At 44.1% G+C, this 19,692-nt stretch overlaps 1 protein-coding gene across 1 annotated transcript in view; it reads left to right on the forward strand.

The window, feature by feature from the left end:
* The first annotated feature begins 5,374 nt into the window (after positions 1–5,374).
* The window catches only part of LOC147736692 (lectin-like), a 121,537-nt gene continuing 107,219 nt past the window's right edge, over positions 5,375–19,692 (forward strand). Inside the window, exon 1 of the mRNA XM_086953808.1 lies at positions 5,375–5,462. Within this exon, the coding sequence (XP_086809934.1) occupies positions 5,381–5,462 (82 nt within the window). The 5' untranslated portion in view covers positions 5,375–5,380. The remainder of the gene's footprint in view (positions 5,463–19,692) is intronic.

Raw genomic sequence — 19,692 nt, forward strand, 5'->3', positions numbered from 1 at the left:
TTGGTACCTCAGTTAGATAAAACCTCCTTTGGGAAACCCATTCTGGAAAAAAATCCCAGGAGGGCCCTGGCCACCACAGGAGCTGTGGTGGTTCTAAGGAATATTGCCTCTGGATACCTAGTGGTATGGTCATCACCACAAGAATATAACTGTGCCCAGATGCAGTTTAAGGGTTCATGGGACCAATTATGTCAATCTCAACCCTTTCAAAGGGACCTCCCACCATAGGTAGTGGTATGAGGAGGGGCTTTGTGGTACTACCTGACTTACCACTGGCCTCACAGGTGGCACAGGAGCGAAAAAACTCCTCGGTGTCCTCTGACATGTGAGGCCAGTGAAAGTGAGGGACAAGCCTGTCCCAAGCCTTACTTTGGCCTAGGTATCCTGCCAAGGGAATGTCATTTGCCAAGGTGAGTAGGAAGCCCCTAAACCTCAGAGGTATGACCAACCTCCTTGTGGCACCAAGCTTGGGGTCTCTACCCTCTCAGTAAAGAAGTCCCGCATTCCAATAGATTCTGTGGGATCCACTGACGCGCCCAGTAGCCCCAGCAGCAGCTTTCTGTCTGAGGGGTTCAAGAGAGGGGTAGGCTTGCTGCTCCTGACTCAGATCTGCCCTGGAAGGGCCCCCTGTCCCCAAGAACTCAAGCTGGTCAGGTTCCAGTTCGTCTGGGACATTTCCTTCACGGGGACTGAGATCATCGCCCTGAAGAGACTGATCCTCTTTCTGAGCCTGGGGGGAAGACACAGCCTTAACCCTCCTGCTTCTTCTCTTGAAAGGCACCTGGTTCCATTTTTCAGAATCCAGGGCCTGTTCAGTAGACATCAGTTTGGCCTGTGACCTGGTCGCAGCAAACACATCTGTAAAGATGCCCAGCATTGCTACATGAGTCCTTAGTTCCACTTCAGCCCAGGCTGAAGTTTCCGAATCATTACCCAACAAGCATTCTACTGGCAGGTCTGAGCAAATCACAACTTTATTTGGGCCAGTTACCCCTCCCCAGCTGAAATTAACAACTACCAAGGAATGATCAGTCCTGACATTGTTAGCATTGGTCACTTGGTACATCTCATCAAGTATTATCTGGTCAGGGTCCACAAAATCTTTTGTCACCATAGTGACACTTGCACACGTGTCCCTGTAAGCCATGGCCTCCTTACTATTAATCAAAAGATGTTGCCTGTATTTGCTCAGGTTACTGGGACTGATAAATAAGGTGGCAATATCCATGCCACCATCACAGACACGTGCAGCCTGAGCTGGAGTTCTGACAGGCCAGAACCCATCTCAGAGCCCAAGGTTTACCCCTACTATTCCCTTCAGGCCTGGGCGTAATTCTCAGAGTTTTGCTATGTGAAACTTTCGAGAAGTTACAAAAAAACTCTGCGAAGTTCCACGAATGGTGGAGTGCAGTGCAAACTGCAGTTTGTGCTGGTATTCCTGCCGTTCGGGTAGAAATTCTACTCGAGCACAGCTCGCGCTCGCAAACTTACCTTTTGTGATCGCTAACCTTACCTTTCGCGATCGTGAGTGGGGAAAAAAACTCCACTGCACATGGCAAAGTGGAGTTTTCTGCGCTACGCAAACTCCGCGGAGTGCAAAGTGCAGAAAACTGCAAACTCCGCGAGCGGAACGAAGTTCACAGCCCAGACCTAATTATCTTGTTCCCTGTACCACCACTTGAAACTGTCCTAGGGGGAGCAGTTGCCTTAGGGGCAGTAGTGGTTGGAATTGAATCCTTGGCTTTTAGACAATTGGCATATTTTGTCCAATTGGTCTTTTCTTTACATAAGTAACACCAAGCTTTCTTTTTGGCTTTTCGTTTGTTGGATTGTGACCCCCTCCCAGATGCAGGTTTTATGGGCCCTGATGAAGACTTTTGATCCTGGTTCTGACCCACTTATCTGCTTTCTTTCCCAATTCTAGGGAGAAGTCAGGTCAGAGTCAACCAGGTGTTGATGCAACAACTGATATTGGCATTTATTGAGGATCTGCTCCCTCATAATCAAACTGTACAATCCCTTGAAATCATTCACTTTGCTGCCAAGCAACCAGCCTTCCAGAGCCTTAATGGCACTGTCCACAAAGTCTACCCAGTCCTGATTCTGTTCATTCTGGGTGTCTCTGCACTTATTCCTGTACTGTTCAGTGGTTAAGCTAAACCCATCAATGTGAGCACTCTGTAGGGCTAAATATTTATCAGCATCCTCCTCTCTAACTGTAAGGAACTTATCTATACCTTTGTCAGCAAAAGAGAGCCACAAGATAGCAGCTCACTGCTCTTGAGAGACCCTTTGTACTTTACAGGACCTCTCTAAAGCAGTTATCCATTTATGGATGTCACCCACAAATATGGGAGGGGGGACAATCTTGCTCAGGTTCCTATTGTCCAAATAATGTTCCTTTACTCTAGGGACACTGCGCTTACCACCATGGGACTCTGGTACAAAATTTATTTCTAGCCCTCTGGACCTCCAGGGACTCTTTAACAAGGTCAGTTGTTCTTGACTGAGCCTAAGCTTAGCTTTCTCAAGCTCAAGAAATTGGCACTCCCTGTCATAAGAGTGGTCCTTCTTGCTAGATACAGAGGTCCCTACAGACTGTCCTGAGTGATGTGATTCTGCAGAGGGAGATCTAGATCTCCTTGGTAAGCTCTGCACTCTTCTACTAAATTATCAAAAGTCAGTTCATCCCCCAAGCTGGAGTGCTTGTTGGCACCAATGAAACTCCAAGATGGCCGCCAACATGCAAATTCTGCAACAGTACACCACTGTTAGCAGTCTATTCTTTTGAGTACAGAACACCTTTTCAAGTGCGCATCAACATTCCACTGCGCACTTCACTGAAGAGATTATGAGAAGAGCATCTGTTTCCTGCGTCGTGTTAGTTAGGTAGGGTAGGTCGCAGAAAATCTGGGGTTAACTTCGTCGGAATTCAGTTATTCCCTTCAGTCTTCAAGTTAGTGTCATCAGTAGTCATGATAAAATAATTCAGAGCGAATACACTTCTTGCAAACTAATTCCGAGGGCTAAAGAATTGTCACATACGATTTCATATGAACCGTCTGCAGATAGAAATCCTTCATGTACATTCTTCTCCACAGCTTGTGTGAACTCAGAAACCTTTGGTACAGCTATTAGTCTCAGCTGTTCCAATTCAGTTGGACGCGGGCGCAGCTGTTCCAGCGCCGTCTCTGTCTAAATAACCTTCGATTCCAGAAATCCTCCAAAGAAAGAAATAAAGAGTAAGGGTGGGCATAGTTCGCGAAGTAGCGCTACGCGAAGCTACACGAAGTGCACTTCACACTACGCAAACTTCACGTAGCACTACCCGAGCTGCGTAGTAGCATGTTCGCACTGTGCAAGATGCGTTTTCACTGATTGCACAGTGCGGACAAGCATCTGGCACTGTGCAATCTTGAAATTGGCATCTTGCACAGTGCGAGCTGTAGTTTTCTGCTGCTCGAGTAGATTATTACTCGAGCAGCAGCTTTCTCAACGCGAACTGGTAGTTTCTCATTGAGAGCGGTCGCGAGCATGCGCAACCACTCACAATGAGAAACCTGACCGCCCCGCGTTGAGAATCTCGCTGGGATGTCATTTTGCTTGCTCGCGGTCGCGAACATGACGTTGAGGACCGCGAACAAGCAAAAAATTACCGCTGCACTACGCGTGTTCGCACTGTGCTACGTGCAGCTCGCGTAGTGCGAAGTTGCGCAAACTTCGCAAACTCCGCGAGCGTAGCGTAGTGCTTCGCCCAGGGTTCATAAAGAGTTTAAAAGCGGACATTACTCTTTTCGTGTTTCATAACGAACAAGGAGATGATAACTTCCCTTTAACAGAAAAATCAACTAGGACTGGGCGTAGCTGTTCAACACGCCGCCCCTTTTTGTAGAAGCCATTCAATTCTAGTTGAGTTAATTAAGGAATAATACAACCAGAAACTACATGGAATAGATGTTCTCTGGTGTCTCTTTAAAAGGTCGATAGTTTAATAGAATAAACTTTCCACTTGACGAAGTCAGAAAATATTTCTACATCTAAAGCCAGAGACTTCTTATTTTTATTTTAAAAGGAACTGAAGACTTATTGCAAGGCAGAAACAGAACCCACATTTAAAGTCTTCTCTCCATCTCTTCATAGTGAGTTAAAAGAGAGAAAAAAGAAATTAGAGCTCATCGGTTAAAAAAGGTATAAAAGATTGGCACACACACACTTTCTTTTAAAGACTTAGCAGGCTCCAGCACAGAACGTACCTAGGAGTAAAGAAGAGAATAGAGTGAAGACTTCTCGTACCAACAGTACAAACTAAAACATGAGAAGTAAAAAGAGAAGTGAGCTTCAAAAGATATTCTGGTAAGACAAGTAATCTATAATTAAATTGAAGAGAGAGTAAGTTTAAGGTAATAGTTAAATTAATGTGAAAATGTTAATGTTGGCAGTCTTGTAAGAAGAAGAAGAAGAAAAAGACGAAGCAGAACAGGCAGATTTTTAGAGCAGTCTCTTCTCTGTCCCAACCCCTTTCCCCTCTTAGTACTTACCTGCGATGGAACACTGAAAACCTGGCTGGGAAGGTTCAGAGAAGGTCATTGGGATTTAGCGCTGTTCTGCTCCTGTGCAGTTCAGATAACTAAAGACATTTGTCCCTGACACTCACAGACAACCTGGGAGAATGGTCTCCGAAGGCTGCAAAGGGGCTCTGCTCATGCAGGGGCACCGTCTCATGTAAAACCTAGCACCCTGCCTTCAGGATTGTCAAGGCCGCTATACGGGTGACTTATAAGTTTTAAGTGTAGTGTCCTATTAATATAGTAAACATATATCTAACGGAAGTGGTACAAGCACCAGCTTACACAGGTTTCAATGGCAGGCCTGTGGTTCAATTTTGCATGGCCTCTCATGGGTGGCATAATACATGCTTCAGCCCAGGGGAGACCTCTGGGATACCTATGCCCTGGGTACATGTGTACCATATACTAGGGACTGACAAGTGTACCCAGTATCCAATCTGGAGTGTACCAAAGTACATGGCATAACATTTTAATGAGAAAGCAGATAGACTGGGGTTCTGATTATCAGTATCCCAGTCAGACTAGTCAAAACAGTGTAACATCAGGCAACAAGTGGGGGTAACCATAAGGCGCAGATCGTCCTTTCCTACACATACATTGCTGTGTCTGTAGATGTCCTAGGTTTTCCTCAATTTTCCATTCACACATTTTTCTTCAATTTTTTGAAGATTTTGACTTGGCAGGTTGGGTGTTTGAAAGAAACGTCAAAATGGTCTGTAAGAAGCGGATATTGGGTGACATGTGAGATTGATTTGCAGAGTGTGCTACTACTGACAAAGTGTGCCCTCCATGCATTCTTACAGGCCCAGAGGATGGAAGAGTCCAGGAGGTTGGGCGGTGCCAGGTCCAGGGTTCTGCTGCTCTGTGTCACCCTCTTCTTCACTGTAGGATGGGGTAAGTAAAAGACAGCGACCTAACCACACCTCTCTCCATCTAGGCGGTGTGACAAACTATTGTGCACTGACCACAGTCCACAGTGATTCATGCACATTTTTTTTCGTGAATATAAATAGAGTCCTGAGGTTTTGCATCTTTTTATTTCAGATGTATGTTTAGTGCTGTATTTATAGTTTGTACTTTTGCTCATTTTTACACTAGTATTACAAACACTGTTTCATATTGTTATTATTCTCAGCGCTGGGATGCATTTGCATTTTTATTCACAAAAACTGTTCTCCTTTTTTTGGGATGTTCGATGAAATGCTTTGTTTTGCTTATTTGCTAATTTTTGTTAGGTCTTGCATTAGCCAAGACATTTCGTTTTTTCCCAAAAAATGAATTTAAAAAAACATACATACATAGAGTGGCCGTCAGTCAGTACTGCACCTACATCTTACCTCCGCCCACAACAGCATAGAACATGATCACTGGTTCAGACCACTTCAACCATTGGCTACTGACAGTGTGAGTGATAGCATTCCATCTCCTTCACTCTGCTTCTGCCATAGGACAGAGGAACACCAGTCCCTTACTAACTGACTCTTAGCCCCTCAAGTTGGTTTTGGCGCTGCTCCAGAGTGGTAATGGCTGATCAGACGGTAAGGCTGCACGCTGCAGCACATGGACTGAGGAGATCATTATTGTTTTCCCTAAGTTGGCATGAGCACGCAGAATATCCGCTGCTTTGCTCACGTTACTGCACACACTTGTTTTTCAGAAGCCTCTTCTGCAACTTTCACATAAGAACATACAGTTTTTTTGCATGCATCAGCAGTTCCTGGGATTTAGTCTGAACATTGTGTGCAAGGTCGATTAACAATGCCCCTTGTTATTCTTTTCTGGTCAGGCCCTAGCACCTAGACAAAACATGTAAATCCAGCTGTTGTTTGGGAATATGTACTTTGGTCTTATTGAAATACATGGATCGGTTGCTAACACTTGGAGAGGGACCTGTCCACGGCAGAGAGCATGAAAGTACCTGTGATGTAGATTTACCATCTATTGACTAAGGTACGGTATATATTCAGCTTGCTTCTTTACAGCTTGTGCTATCTTGTTGTATATAATGACAGCACATTTCATGATCTACGGACTAATTGCTATGCTGCTTGTTGTGGCCTGTATGCTGCAAAGTAGAGCACGTTAGTTAAAATAAAAATTTTAAACTTATTTGTGTCCCTGTCAGTCGATGTTGTGGACGAGTACAAGTGTGGGAGTAATAAGGGAGTGTCTTGCAACCGCGATTCCTGAGAGAGTCGAGAGTTTTGTGTTCTGGGGAACCTAATCACTTGTGTCTTTGTGGGAGAGTAGGAGGGCAAGTGTGGCACTATAGCAAGTCTGTCCTGGACTTATGAGTGCTATGGTGGTGGGTTGACTCAGTCCCTCCCTACTACTGTCCTATAATTCTACACATAGTTTGGTGTTTGCACAGAATCCCAACAACTAGAGGGATTTAGGTAGTCTTGTGGGGCCCTGCACCACCGGGGCTCTACATAATGCTAGAGCGCCTCATTGTCAAACATGTTCTGAATGTCTGAGATGTAATCAGTGGTGCCGTCATTCACAAAGGGTGGTGGGGCAGGTAGAGGGAGTGCAGGGGTAGAGCACACCGGGGACATGTTAAAAATAATAAATAATAAATGACCTGACATCGCCTGCTGCCTCCTGCGTCACGTCGCTCCTACTGGCCTCTGCCTCATTCCTTTGTAAAATGCTAGTACATGCAAATGAAACAAAGTTCCCGACCGCAAGCCTACTTTATCTGATCGTCTACACCATGGATATGACCAACAAATGAGTGGCAGTACAGCGGGCAAATCATTATTCCTGAATTATACTGTCATTCCTCCACCTCCAGTCTTGAAAAAGACCCGTCGCGACCACCGACTGGGGCGCTTTAGGGTCGAAACGTCGACGCCCAATTAGGTCCAGAAAACTCCGTGATTCCTCCACACTGTATTAGGATTCCCTGGAGATTAATTAATTGTTGGCCTATTTATCATCTATAATTGTAGTTATTCATTATCACTGTATATATATCTTAGCACCCGAGCACGCTTTGCACCTACTGTCACTGAACTGTATTTATGTTTGATGGCCTTACTTTGTATTGATTGTTTTGTAACTGAATGGAGTAATTCAGCACAAACGATTTTGAATTCTAAATATAAATGCTTATGAATTCAACATTTGGCCATACCACTCGCAATCCGCAAAATCCGCGAATTCTCGCGAATTTGCGGATTTTTTTTTTTTGAGTTTGCGCGGGTTTCTGCCAGGTCGCGAGGGGTTTTGTACAATTTCGCAAACGCGAACTTACCTGTCGGGTCCCAAGTTTTGCGAACTTGTTGTTTCTACGTGTCCAGCCTGTTTGGGACACTCTTCTTCATCACTGCCCCCCTCTGTCACCACTGCCACTCTCTGGTTTTCCCATGCCACCCTCTGGCTCACCCATGCCACCCTCTGTTTCATCACAGCACCCTCTGGTTGTCCAGTGTACATTATTGTGGCAAAGCAAAGCACACCTTCCCTGCCTCAAGTGACCTGAATTAATTTGGGGCTGATTAATGTGTAACAGAATATTTTTTTAGCTGGCACCTGCTTCCTTAGTGCATCCTGATTAGTGATCTTTTGCACTTGCTAAGTGCTTTCATTGTTGCAAAATTAGTTACAACACCTGCCCTGCCCCAACTGACAATAATGAATTAGGGGCTGATTAATGTGTCACTGGATTTGAACTTCCAGCCTGGCTCCTGCTTGTCTCCCTTAGCTGTAATTTAGGACCTTTGTGGCATATGTGTAACTATTCTGAGGGTCAGAGCAGGGTCACATAATAGTTGCAAGTAGGCAACTGAACTCTGGAGGGGCCCCTCAGGAAGCACTACAGGAAATGGCTACTAATGATGAGCTTGAACTTTTGAACCTGGTAAGTAGTTTCAGTTTTGCTAAGATCGTATTTCTGCAATTTAGCGCTTATTCGCGGGGCGCGAAGTTGAACTGGGAAGCCGCGAACTCACGCGAACAGTGCGAGCAAGCCATAAAATCCGCTGCTCGCGGATTTGCGGATTTACTGAAAATCCGCAAAATCCGCGAGCGGAACGGATTTTCCGCCCATACTGACTCTGCACCAGGCAGTGGGGCGACGCTTCTCCGCCATTGCTGAGGGTCCACCACTGGATGTACCTACAGAGTGGGGAACGCTAATCACAGACCATTAACATAAATCTATACAGCAAAAAAACCTCACTTAATGGCATGAAGTAGACTTGCTCGTGGTCAGACTGCACAGCGAAGACAGAAGCCAGAAGTCTTCAGATGAATGAAGGATTTATTCATTTACATGGAAGATAAGTAAAGCAATCTAGAAGGCTCAGGTTAGCAGGTACAACTGACACAGGAGCATTGTCTACTCATAGGCAAACATTCTCAACAAATATTATACAGAATACATGAGCCACTACAAAGGAACATTCTAATTTAACCATACTCTATAAAAGAGGAGCACTAACACATACAGTATAGATACCACGTGTTTCCCTCTTTTTAATAAATGAAGAATAAAACCTATTATTGAATATATCTAATGGGAGTTTTCTTTACTCTAAAACTTTTTCTAACATTACTAAAATTCAGTAAACTCTTATCATTGGAATCACCAACACTTTGCAAACTCTTATCATAAGAATCGTAACACATTTTGAATTTTGCTATGCGACCCATGTTCCACCATTGGCCATTGTCTAATTTAACAGCATTACCTCTAATACTAACAATGCCAGCTGGTTCACTGAATTGAGATTTCCCTTTCTGCAAGAGCAAAGGATCTTTGACACAAACTTTATCACCAACGGTGAAATGAATTGTTCTTTGTTTCGTTGCAGAAGAGACACTTTTTTGACATCTACGAATACTAGCTGCATTCACTAAGATTTTTGCTTTGACAGATTCTTTAGCTACATTACAATCACTATTTAAAGAATTCACTTTCCAAAATGGATTGAGAGTAGAAACAACTTTCCTGCCTCTCATTAGTTCAAATGGAACACATCCTGAAATAGAATGAGGTGTGATTCTATATGCTCACACAACATCCCTTATGGCAGACTCACAGACTACCTTAGCTATTAATGCACTTTGGATGCATTCTACCAACACTTTGTTAAATCTTTCAACTTTTCCGTTGGCTCGAGGAAAGAACAGTGGAGTGCGTAGATGTTGTATACCCATTTTTTCAAAAACATCTTGCATAGTTTGTGAAGTAAATTGTACTCCATTATCTGGGAGTAATACTTCCGGAGTACTTTCTCTACTGAACACATCTTGAAGAAAACAAATCAAAGATTTAGTGTTAGGTTCAGACACACCTCTGACTTCTACCCACCTCGATAAATGGTCAATCAAAACAATGAAATACTTCATACAGTTAGGAAGTACATGAAAAGGTCCTAAAAAATCAACAGCCACTCTTTGCCAAACTCTATCAGGAGAAATTGTAGGTTTGATAGGTGCAGAAGAAGTAGATAAATGTTTGTCAATATATAAACACTGGGTACAATGATTAACCGGAGCCGCCACCTACTATCAACTGAAGGCCACCAAAAAACGTTACGAATCCTGCGTTTCGTGGCAGTCATCCCTAAATGACGAGTATGCATAGTTTCTAAAAAAAATTCTGAAACAAGACGGTGGAATTAGCTTGCATTCCCTGACTAAGAGTTTACCCTCAAAAGATAACTCATTAGCAATTTTGCAAAAGGGTTGTAGACCAGGATTAATAAATCTTTCTTTAGGCCAACCGTTAATAACACAGTACATGACTTGTTTTAACAAAGAATCATTTTCCAAGGCTTTACAACATTCTTCCATATCATTACAAATCACATTATCTTCAAGGGCAGCAATGATACATTCCTCAATATCATCCTCTTCCATCTCACTGGAATTATCAATTGGAACAGGATAGAAAGTCAGCTTTCACATTTTTGCCACCAGCTATATACTGTACAGTGAAATCAAATTCCAAGAATTTTGTAGACAGTATAGCTAGCCTAGTAGTGGCTGTCTTAATTTTGGTACCAGGCAAAATATCAACAAGAGGCTGGTGATCTGTTCGGAGAAAAAAATTCCTCCCCCAAAGATAAGGCTTGAATTTCTCAACACTCCACACACATGCAAGCATTTATTTTTCGATGACAGAATATCTTAATTCTACCTCTTTCATTCTTCTAGAGGCACAACCAATAGTGAATTATTTATTGCCTACCATCTGTGACAAAACTGCACCCATACCATATGAGCTGGCATCCACAGTTATATAAGCTTGGAGAGCAGGTGCAGAAAGTATGCTATTTTTGATACACTGGAAATGATCCTGACAGGTGGAAGTCCAAACAAAATATGAACACTTCTTCAACAAACATCTAAAGCACTCAGTAAGCCTTGCAAAAATTTCAATAAACTTGGAGTAAAACTCACATAAACCAATGAATGATCGTAGTTGTTCTTTGTCTGTAGGGTGAGGAGCGTTAACAATACCATCAACAATACTAGGTTTTGGTTTGACCCCATTGTTGGATAGAACATGATCTAAATATACAATTTCATTGACTTCATATACACACTTGTCTTCTCTAACAGTAACATGGTTATCCTGTAAAATCACGAGAACTTGTTGAAGAATTGTATTATGTTCATCCTTTGAATTAGTGTGAACTAAGATATCATCCTGGAACACAACTACATTGGGAGTGTTACTAAACATATTAATCATTACTTTTTGAAAAACTGACGCTGCCGACGCCAGTCCAAATGGGATTCTACAGAATTGGAATGTACCATCAGGCGTAATGAATGCTGTGAGATGTCTTGAAGATTCATCCAATTCCACCTGATGGTAGGCAGCTCGAAAACCTAATTTTGAAAACCACTTAGACTAACCAACAGCAGTAACAAGATCCTAAATATGAGGTAAAGGAAACCTTTCTACCCAATAGCGTTGTTGATGGTGTGTAAGTCCACACATAAACGCAGCTTGCCATTCCTTTTTTTTGCCAAAACAATGGGAGAAAGCCATAAAGTGGCATCTACATTTTCGATAATGCCATTGTCTTGCATACTTTTCAACATAGTAGTCAATTCATGCCTTATACTGTGAGGTACATTACGTAACCTGTGTTTCACAGGGATTGCACCTTCTTTAACTTTGATAGTGTACGAAAAATGTTTTATCAAACCAATTCTGTCTGAAAACACATCTCTAAATTTATCTTTCCAGTAAGTACCATGAGAAAATGAATGATCAGCCACAGAGTTAGTGAGAGAAACAGGATGCTTAAGACCAGGTTTGATAACCATGCCAAATTCAGCTTGATGCCACCAACCCAACACATTGATGCCTTTAAATGCAATGTAAATTTTCCCTTGAATGGTTTTCGTTTCAAAGGTAATATTACCACAAAAATATCCAGCCAACTCAATTTTAGTTCCATTAAATGCAGTGGTAATGACATCTGGTGGAAGAAGCATTTTATGTCCCCAGTTTTGTTTATATCTGTCAACTGAAATAATGGTAATTCTTGCACCAGAATCAATAGGCAAAGGGATGTTTACAATATCTATTGAAATCTGCACTAACGGATCTGACACAGTCTTATCAGAATAGACAACATTGATATCAACACAGTCTATGGTTAATAGTAGCTCTTCAAGTTTGTTCTCTAAAGTTTGATCAGAATCAACATCATCATTTTGAACATACTGAATAGAATGACGTTTGCCACCTCTACACACATTTCCAAAATTATCAATTTTCTTACATTTCCAACATTCTTGTGTTACAGCTGGACAATTTTTTAAATTTGAAACGTGAGAATAAGACCCACATCTGAAACATTGTATTCTGCCACGACTAAAATTTGCACCTCTAGCACCTCTAAAATAAGAATTGCCCCTAAATGTATTGCTATTGAAATTAGGAGTCTGTGGAATTTGTTAAACTTTTAGTAAAGTTGATAGGGGTGGCAAGACGGCCGCTGACAGGCCGTAAGGAGTAGTCCCACTCTTACCTCTCTCCCAAAGACACGGGCTATAGCTGCCGTTGCCTGCTGCTGAGAGAATGCAGAGAGAACTTCTCTCCTGAATTTGCGTGTTACTGCTGTCGCTGCCTGCTTTTGAGAGAAAGCTGAGAGAATGATGGACTATTCTCACACTATCTTGAAAAATTGCTCTTTATGAAATTATTCTTAGAGAACTATGCTCTGGACACTTACTTGGATTCAGCGGCTACCGTGGCACTTTGCCCCGACTGAAATAAGGCAAGCTCGTTCACGTATCTTTGACCTTATCAGCGGGGCTGGCAGGCAGTGCTGGTCGGTTTTAAGACAAGCCATGGCGCCGAAAAATCGAAAAGCACCAAGGGAGCAAAAGGGACAAAAGGTGCAAAAGGAGCAAAGAGAGAAGAACAAGGATAAAGCTGTCTTTAGTGACCCGGGTGTACCAGCGGCTAACCTGAGGACAAAGACACAGCCCCGTAGACCTACTGAAAAAAATGCTCAAAAGAATGTTGATGAGTCTAAGCTAACTGACAGCAACGGAAAGGTAAAAGAAAAAAAGGAAAAGGAAACGGAAAAAGGTACTGGAGGCAAAAAAAATAGTAAGGTTCCACGGAACGCCGATGAGCAGGGCACCCAACAAACTACACTATGCCAGCCTACCTTTCTTGAGTCCTTTGCCCCCATGGTAGCTCTGTGCTCGCCAAGTCCACGGCCAAGTCTGCATCCTTCCACCGTCGTGGCGGCCGGAGGCGTGCGCATCCAGCGAGAGTTGAACAGCGGCGAGTACCAGCGAGGCGGGGCAGACCGACTTGCGAAGACGCAGGCCGCAGAGGTAGTTATCGATTATCGGATTGTAGAGGCTGCAGCGGCTGGGTCAGAGACACACAGCGTGCATTGTCAAATGGCAGAGCAGCATCAAGAACTAGCGGCGTCTCTGCATGCACCGATCTCCCAAGCGCTACAAGCTCCAGAGATCGCTATGGACTGGCAGGTAGGGGGAGATAGCGCGGCAGGCCAAACTTTACTACCACCTATAACTATAAATGATATTACAAACAGCCCTAAAGGAGGCAATTAGACTGGTTCAGGGGCACAGACTTTGACTTTTTCATTAAGTACTAACCTAAATATGAATGAACAAGGGCAGGGAGCTGAACAGGGTACGGGGGAGCAGACATTAGACCCCTCGAGACCCTCAATGGTAGGGAGCCTGTACATACTGCCTTTCAACACTGGGCCCATTGTAGAAGGTCTAGACATTGCCTCCCTAATTCCTGGCTCACCCAGAGACAATTGTTTTTTCTCTCTTAACGAAGGAGAGGGTGAGGAGAAGGATTAAGAAGGTTCTGAAATAGGCTCACTCTCTTCAGAGGCAGAGAGCTGCACAGAGCCCTCGGAACTAGAGTCAGATGCCTCAGAGGTAGAAGAAGACACAGTATACAAGCCCTCCCCTCGTCGGAAAACTAAGTCCAGCATGAACAGACTGCGAAATAGATCAAAAAAGCCATTAAGTCCTTCACACCCAGAAGTAGTAAAGAGATTGGACTGGGACTACTCTGCTACTTCTCAGCTATACCAGGAGGGAGCAGGAATTAACCCCTTATAGACACACTCACAGAATCAATTGCAGGCTTCTAGTCTTGACCTCGTATACACAACGCTGAAGCAGATGCAGGGGGAGGCCAGGTCAGAGAGCCGTAGAGCTAGACAGGAAAATAAAAAAATACAGGTGTCCCTGCGAAAGGTAAATAAATTTAGGTTTAGTGGGTAGGGTCACGGAAGTCGAAGAATAACTGAGAAGCTGGAGGATGAAGTTGTTAAATGGCAAGAGTTTAGGCAGGATCAAGAGCAGACAACATCAGATGTTTTATGAAAGCTTAAAGATTTCGAGAATCGTCAAAGAAGAAACAACATAAGACTGTGGAGAAGTGTGGCTCAGGGGTTAGAGGCGGCAGACCCGGAAGCTGAGATCAGCCCTGGACCAGGGTTCAATTCCCCGCCTCGGCGGGTCTTGGGCTCAAAAATTCCACGGACTCGATAATTCTCGCTCCGGTGCCTTCTCGACTCACAGGTTCACACTCTGCGACTCTGGGCAATAGCTTGCTTAATCTCCACAATGGCCCCTCGCGGCAGGATGCCTGGCTTTCACCTTGTGGATACCCTGCCGGGGTTATCTCACAGGGGAATACCAGGACGGGTTCCCTAAGCAAGCGCCGGGAAACCCTTTGTGGGTAGCTGTGCGCTATATAAGCTCAAATACATTTACATTTACATTTTACTCTTGGGTGTGGCAGAAAGGAAAGAAGGGCAAGATGTGTGGGCCTACGCTATTGAGTTGCTTAGAGGGGCACTCCCGGAGATAACTGGGTGGGTCTGGGAAAATGAAGTCCAGCGTACTCATAGATTTCCTTTGACTCAGAGAAAGGGTAACACCACAGACAAACCGAGGGCGATTCTGGTTTATGTAGGGAATTATCTGTTGAGAGAAGAAATCATGAGCAAAGCTAAGCCTGAGGCTAAACGTAACTATAAAGACACAAAGTTTTTTGCTAGGCCTGACTTCTGCCACACTACTGTGGAAAGAAGATGGCGGATGAGGCAATTAATAACACCATTTCAGAACTTAGGGTGTGAGGCCTATATAATGTTTCCCAGCCGCCTCAAAGTAGGGAGAAATGGGCAGTTCAGGATATTCTACTCAGAAGTTAAGGCTCAAGAATACCTTACGTGGGTCAAAGAAAATAGAGGTCAGACCGGCATGGCGGGTGTGGTGAAGCAAACAAATAGAATGTCTCAACAATAGGAGGATAATTTAAATGGGGGATTGGATTTGAGATTTGAGATTTAAGTAGTAGAGAAAAGCAGTGGCAGCAGTATAATGAGGTGAAACAAGGGAGGGGGGAGCGACAACCCGGGGTCACAGCTGTTACATATAGGTCTGGATTGACCTATTTGCCAGTAAGGGGGGGCACGTCAGGGGGGCTTTCAGGGGAGGGGGGGAAAGGGAGTGGGTACAGGGCACGGCACATGGATACAACACATGGGGTTTTTGGGAGTTGGAGCAAGATGGCTGAACATAATATGCACTGAAGTACAAAGAAGAGTATTGAGCAATAAATTTAACAAAGGAAAAGAAATGCTTGAACAGTGTAGGGCTATGTGGTTAGGACAATCACCGGATGTATTTTAATCGGTACCCGAATTGTGACATGGAATGTGTGCGGGTTAAATGAGCGGCAGAAGAGGCAAAAGGTCTCTATATTAGTAAAAAGTATGAGGGTGGATTTTCTGTTTCTACAGGAAACACATATCATGGGGACGCAAGGGTATCTTTTGGATCAGTTGGGGTTTCATGTATTGGCATGTTCAAGACAGGGTTCCAGAAATAGAGGAGTGGCTATATTATCCAGGCGTAGGGACAGTGTAACTAGAAAGAAGCTTGAAGATAAATGGGGTAGATGGGTTCTCGTGGAGTGTCTTATTAATGTGGAATGGACCACCCTTGGCTCAATTTACGGATCAACTGAAGATGACCCAGAAGTTTTAGATTTTTTAGATGTGGAATTAGCTACCTGGGCCCCCGTTTTGTTCTTGCTGGGGATTTTAACATCAATGGGGTGGACGGTTTAGGGTTAGTATCATCGGGGAGTTTGTGTATTCTGGCAGTGGGAGGATGTAGGCAGTTATTGTCATCTGGGAGTTTGTGTATATGGGCAGTAGGAGGATGTAGGCAGTTAGTGTCATCTAGAATTTTCTGTATTTGGTCACTGAAACAATGTAGGCAGTTAATATATTTTGGGGTTTTCTGTATTTGGGCAGCGGGACAATGAAGGAAATTTGTGTCATCTGGGGGTCTGTGTATTCGGGAAGTGTGAGGATGGTAGCAGTTAGTGTCATCTGGGCATTGTGTATGCAGATAGTGGAAATATGTAGCCAGCTGGTATCATCTGGGGTTTGTGTTTTTGGGCAGTGGGAGTATGTAGGCAGTTAGTGTAGTCTGGAGGTTATAGTGTTTAGTCAGTGGGAGGATGTCAGCAGTTAATGTCATCCAGGGGTATGTGTATTTGGGCAGTTAGAGGATTTAGGCAGTAAATTTTGTCTGGCAGTTTCTGCATTCCGGCAGCTGGAGGATGTAGGCAGAGAGTGTCATCTGAGGGTTTTTGTATTGGGGCAGTGAGAGGATATAGGCACTTTATTTCATCTGGTGATTTGTATATTGGGGCAGTGGGAGGATTTAAGCTGATTGTGTCATTTTGGAGTTTGTGTATTCGAGCACGTGGAAGATGTAGGCAGCTGGTATCAACTGGTGCTTTGCATATTTGGGCAGTGGAGGATGTAGACAATTAGTGTTGTCTGAGGGTTTGTGTATTTGGGCAGTGGTAGGATGTAGGCAGTCAGTATCATCTGGGGGTGTCTGTATTCGGGTGATGGGAAGATGGTGGCAGATAGTGCACTCTTGAGGTTTGTATATTTGGGCATTGATAGGATGTAGACAGTTGATGTCATCTGGGGATTTGTGCATTAGGTCAGTGGGAGGATGTAAACAGTAAGTGTCATCTGGTTGTTACTTGTTTTTGGGCAGTGGGCGGACATAGGCAGTTAGTGTCATCTTGAAGTTTGTGTATTTGAGCAGAGGGAGAATGGAGGCTGTTCATGTCATCTGGGGGGTTGTGTATTGGGGCTGAGGGAGAATGTAAGCAGTTAGTGTAATCTGGGATTTGTGTATCCGGGCTAGGGAAGGATGTAGGCAGTAAGTGATGTCTGGGAATTTGTGCATTCTAGCAGCAGGAGGTTGTAGGTAGATGGTGTCATCAAGGGGTTTGTGTAATTGGGCAGTGAGATGATATAGGCAATTAATTTCATCTGTCGATGTTTGTATTTGGGCAGTGCGAGGGTTTAAGCAGTTAGTGTAGTATGTGTGTTTGGTATTGATGCAGTGGGAGGTTGGGAGCAGTTAGTTTTGTTTGGGGGCTTGTGCATTCGGGCAGGTTTAAGATGTAAGCAGTTAGTGTCATCTGGGGGTTTGTGTATTCAGGCAGTAAGAGGATGTTTGCTGTTAGTGTACTCTGGAGTTTGATTTATTCGCAGAATGGGAGGATGTAGGCAGTTACTGTCATCTGTGGGCTTCTGTATTTGGGCAGAGGGAGGATGTAGGCAGTTAGTTTTGTCTGGGAGTTTGTGTATTTGGGCAGTAGGAGTATGTAAGCAGTTAGAGTTGTCTAGGTGTTTCTGTAACATGTCTCCTGGATAATGTAGGCAGTTAATGTAGTATGGGGGTTTCTGTATTTGGGCAGTGGGACAATCTAGGCATTTAGTGTCATCTGGGGGGTTTTGTTTCGGGGGTTTCATATTTGGACAGTTAAAAGATGTAGCCAGCAGCTATGATCTGTGGTTTGAGGTTTTGGGCAGTGGGAGGCGGTAGATAATTAGTGTCGTCTGGGGCTTTGTGCATTCAGGAAGTAGGAAGATGTGGGCAGTTAGTGTCATCGGGTGGTTCCTGTTTTCAGGCAGTGGGAGGATGTTGGCAGTCAGTATAGTCTTGAGGTTCCTGTTATCGGGCTATGGGAGGATGTAGGCAGTTATTGCCATTTGGGATTTTCTGTGTTTCGGGCACTGGGAGTTTGGAGCATCTGGAGCAGCTACCTACATCCTCCACCTGCTCGAATACACAAACCCCCAAATGACGCAAACTGCTTACATCCTCCCACTGCACCAATACCAAGCCCCATGCTATGGTAACTGCTTAAATCCTTCTACTGCCCCATTACACAAATCGCCAGATGAAACTGAGTGCCTATATCCTCTCACTGCCGGAATACACAAACCCTTATTTGGGCAGTGGAGGATGTAGACTATTAGTGTTGTCTGGAGTTTCTGTATTTGGAAAGTGGGAGGATGTAGGTCGTTAGTTTCATCTGAGGGTTTGCGTATTCTGGCAGTGGGAGGATGGTGGCAGTTTGTGTAGTCTTGTAGTTTCTGTATTTGGGCAGTGGGAGGTTGAAGGCAGCAAGTGTTGTCTGGGTTTCTGTGTTTGAGCAGTGGGAGGATGTAAGCAGTTAGTGTCATCTGTGGGTTTGTGTTTTGAGGCATTGTAACGATCTAGGCTGTTAGTGTGATCTGTTTGTTTGTGTATTGGGGCAGTGGGAGTATGAAAACAGTTAGTTTCATCTGTGTGTTTGTGTTTTTGGGCAGAGGGAGGATGTAAGCAGTTAGTGTCATCTAGGGGTTTATGTGTTTGGGTGGTCACAGGATGTCGGCAGTTAGTTTCATCTGTGAGTTTGTGTATTCAGGCAGTGGGAGGTATCAAGCCATTATCGGAGTCTGGGGGTTTGTGTATTTGGTCACTGGGAGGATGTAGGCAATTAATGTAGTCTGAGGGTTTCTGTATTTGGCAGTGGGAGGATGTAGGATGTTAGTATCATCTGGGGGTTTCTGTATTCAGAAGTGAGAGGATCTAGGTATTTATAGTCCTCTAGGGTATTTGGGCGGAGGGAGGATGTTGGCAGTTAATGTCATCTGAGGTTTGTGTATTAGGGCAGTGGGTGGATGTAGGTGGTTTGTGTCATCTGGTGGTTTGTGTATTCAGGCAGTGGGAGGATGTAAACAATTTTTGTCATCTGGGAGGATATAGGAAGTTAGTGTAGTCCGGGGGTTTCTGAATTTGGGCAGTGGGAGGATGTAGGCAGTTAGTGTCATCTCGGTCTGTGTTTGGGCAGTGCGAGGATTTAAATATTTTGGGGCAGATTTACAAGAAGGTGCTGCAGCGTGGCACTTAAAGCCCTTTGGCTGCACGACTTGGCAGCACTTTTAGAGCACAGGAATACAACACATTTACAATGATATGTTGTATTCCTGTGCTTTCCCCTGTGCTGGCTCACAAACAGCTAAATGCGCTGGCACAAGCACTCTTGCACCATGGTGCAAGAAAAGCTGCATCATGGGGAGATTGTTTTTGTGCATCTTCCTGCACAAAAATAATCACTACAGGCATTTTTCTCTTTCAGTGTGTGCTGTAGAATGCAGCACACATTGAAAGAGGAAAGAAACAAGGAGAATTGAAAACATTTATCCGCATTGCGCCTCGCTACACCACCCGCAGGTTGGTGTAGCATACTGAAGCATTTCCAGGTTTA

This window comes from Lissotriton vulgaris, chromosome 1_2 (genome assembly GCF_964263255.1).
Source record: "Lissotriton vulgaris chromosome 1_2, aLisVul1.2, whole genome shotgun sequence".
In the NCBI taxonomy this organism is placed as follows: domain Eukaryota; kingdom Metazoa; phylum Chordata; class Amphibia; order Caudata; family Salamandridae; genus Lissotriton; species Lissotriton vulgaris.